General features: G+C 31.2%; 1 protein-coding gene across 3 annotated transcripts in view; it reads left to right on the plus strand.

Annotated features, from left to right (window-relative positions):
- LOC107696184 (synaptosomal-associated protein 25-A) overlaps positions 1–2216 on the plus strand; it is a 25206-nt gene that overhangs the window by 12689 nt on the left and 10301 nt on the right. For 2 of the 3 annotated variants that reach the window (XM_016496397.1, XM_016496399.1), the window contains exon 3: positions 780–821. In XM_016496397.1, the coding sequence (XP_016351883.1) occupies positions 780–821 (42 nt within the window). Of the gene's footprint in view, positions 1–779; positions 822–1455; positions 1498–2216 lie in introns of all 3 variants that reach the window. The other variant, XM_016496400.1, reaches the window with a different exon arrangement.

Consider the following 2216-nt stretch of genomic DNA (forward strand, 5'->3'; position numbering starts at 1 on the left):
TCTGTGTGTGTGTGTGTGTGTGTGTGTGTGTGTGTGTGTGTGTGTGTGTGTGTGTATAAGAGCTGGGGGTGGTGCCTGTGTGTTTGCAGCCTGATGGAGCTCCTCACTGCCACCCCACGCTATGATTCTCACAGCTGAGCAGAATATTAAAACACAAGTAGGACACCACACTGCAAAAATGTCTTCCGGCCTTCTGATCCACAGAGATATGAATTCATAATATCCAGACACTCAGACCATGATATTTGTGTGAAAAATGCTGTAGATTTACTTATTTAAATGGCATACTGTTGAAATATGTTCGGTATTCGTAATGTTTAGTTAGAAGGAAATTATTCATCTCCAACGTTTTTGAAGAGCATTTATTTTTGGCATTTCACATCAGTGAGAGACAGAAAGATGAGGTGGTCATAATGGTGGATGGCCTGAGATATAAGATTTGAAAGGAGAGGTGAATGATGTTCTGATACTTCAGAGCACTGACCAGAGTGACATTATTTCACTCAGATCGTTAAAAAATAAATACAAAATAAATAAAATAAAAAATGTATTATTGTGCAGTTGAAAGTTCAGCCATTGAGCACTGCAGATTTTTTTGTACATTTTTTGTAGAGGGTTAAATGTTTTGGTTCGTTAGTGCTGTAAAGAACAGCCATTGATTATTTATCTATTATATTGTGTGTTAAAAATCCTCCCACACACTACAGCTTGTGGAGGTTTTTATCTCTGTCAGTTCCTAATGAATTCTGGTTTTAACATCTTTTTCCTCCCCCCCACAGTCACTGGAGAGCACCCGCCGTATGCTGCAGCTTGTGGAAGAGGTAAAGAGACATTTTATCATATTTATATTAAAATTATTTCTCATTGTTTGCATATGCTCTTTCTTTCTGATCACAAATGTTTAATATATGATCTGTCATAAGATATTTTGTAAAGAAATAAACACTTTTATTCAGCGAGGATGCAATAAATTAATCAAATATGACAGTAAAGACTTTTACATTTTTATGAAAGATTTCTATTTCGAATAAATGCTGTTCTTTTGAACTTTATATTTATCAAAGAATCCTGAAAAAATGTTCAATGGTTTCAGTTAAATATTAAGCAGCAACTGTTTCACCGAATCAGCATATTATGTGACACTGAAGACTGGAATAATGGCTGCTAAAAATTCAGCTTTGCCATCACAGGAATAAATTACATTTTAAAGTGTATTAAAATAGAATACCATTATTTTAAACCATAACAATAATTAACAGTATTACAGTTTAGCCTGTATTTTTTGATCAAACAAATGCAGCCTCGGTGAGCATAAAAGTAAAAAAAAAAAAGTATACATATATATATATATATATATATATATATATACTGTGTATATATATACTTGTGGAGGTTTTTATCTCTGTCAGTTCCTAATGAATTCTGGTTTTAACATCTTTTTCCTTCCCCCCACAGTCACTGGAGAGCACCCGCCGTATGCTGCAGCTTGTGGAAGAGGTAAAGAGACATTTTATCATATTTATATTAAAATTATTTCTCATTGTTTGCATATGCTCTTTCTTTCTGATCACAAATGTTTAATATATGATCTGTCATAAGATATTTTGTAAAGAAATAAACACTTTTATTCAGCGAGGATGCAATAAATTAATCAAATATGACAGTAAAGACTTTTACATTTTTATGAAAGATTTCTATTTCGAATAAATGCTGTTCTTTTGAACTTTATATTTATCAAAGAATCCTGAAAAAAAATGCATCAAAGTTTTCTCAAAAATATGAAGCAGCACGACTGTTTTCAACATTGATAATAAAAGCCCCTTATTTGACAAAAAATAAAATGCTTGGTTTTAATTGTTATATTTGTTTACTTTTAAAATATTTAATAAATTGTTAAAAAAAAGTTTTTAAAAAGTTTTATGTTTTAATTTAATTAGAAACCGTTGCAGTTCAATGGTTTCAGTTAAATATTAAGCAGCAACTGTTTCACCGAATCAGCATATTATGTGACACTGAAGACTGGAATAATGGCTGCTAAAAATTCAGCTTTGCCATCACAGGAATAAATTACATTTTAAAGTGTATTAAAATAGAATACCATTATTTTAAACCATAACAATAATTAACAGTATTACAGTTTAGCCTGTATTTTTTGATCAAACAAATGCAGCCTCGGTGAGCATAAAAGTAAAAAAAAAAAAGTATACATATATATA

The sequence above is a fragment of the Sinocyclocheilus anshuiensis genome, unplaced genomic scaffold (assembly GCF_001515605.1).
Source record: "Sinocyclocheilus anshuiensis isolate Anshui unplaced genomic scaffold, SAMN03320099.WGS_v1.1 scaffold306, whole genome shotgun sequence".
Lineage (NCBI taxonomy): Eukaryota > Metazoa > Chordata > Actinopteri > Cypriniformes > Cyprinidae > Sinocyclocheilus > Sinocyclocheilus anshuiensis.